General features: G+C 45.2%; 1 protein-coding gene across 1 annotated transcript; it reads left to right on the top strand.

The window, feature by feature from the left end:
• Window positions 1-6: 6 nt before the first annotated feature.
• LOC111670363 (odorant receptor 131-2-like) lies at window positions 7-540 on the top strand (the record flags this gene model as incomplete). Its single annotated transcript, XM_023427098.1, has 1 exon — window positions 7-540. A coding segment is annotated over one exon (534 nt), but the record flags the coding sequence as incomplete, so codon positions are not given.
• Window positions 541-546: the final 6 nt, after the last annotated feature.

Here is a 546-nt window from a genome sequence, read left to right as displayed (position 1 = left end):
GACACTGTAAACTTGGCTCACAGCCAGTTACTGTACCTAATCGCTGCTTGTAGGATAAGGATGACGTATCCTGTGTGTGGTGTTCTCAGCTTTTTTGGCAATCTCACAACTGTGATTTCTCCTCTCACACTGGTGGTGATGTCTCTGGAGAGATATGTAGCTGTGTGCTACCCACTGAGGCATGCTACCATTATTACCATCAAAAACACAGAGTTGGCCATCATTGTGGTTTGGGCCTTCAGTTCACTAAGTGTTCTCACTCGAGTTCTTTTGCTATTAAATTTTCCATTTGATGAATTGGACAGCCTGCTGATGAATGACTTTTGCTCTGCTGTAGCTATGTTGCTTGGGCCCTTAGCTGATGATTATGACCAAACATACACTTGTATTCTGTTTGCTTCAGCTGGTGTGACAGTCACTTGTTCCTATATCGGCGTGATGGTAGCAGCCAGGTCAGCCTCTACAGACAAAGCTTCAGCCAAAAAGGCTCGTAACACACTGCTGCTGCATCTGGTGCAGCTGGGCCTTAGTATCTCATCAACTATA

The sequence above is a fragment of the Seriola lalandi genome, unplaced genomic scaffold (genome assembly GCF_002814215.2).
Source record: "Seriola lalandi dorsalis isolate HSWRI2012SDOR001 ecotype SW California unplaced genomic scaffold, Sedor1 jcf7180001962107, whole genome shotgun sequence".
Taxonomy (NCBI): Eukaryota; Metazoa; Chordata; class Actinopteri; order Carangiformes; family Carangidae; genus Seriola; species Seriola lalandi.
This window is presented reverse-complemented; position numbering and strand designations above follow the sequence as displayed.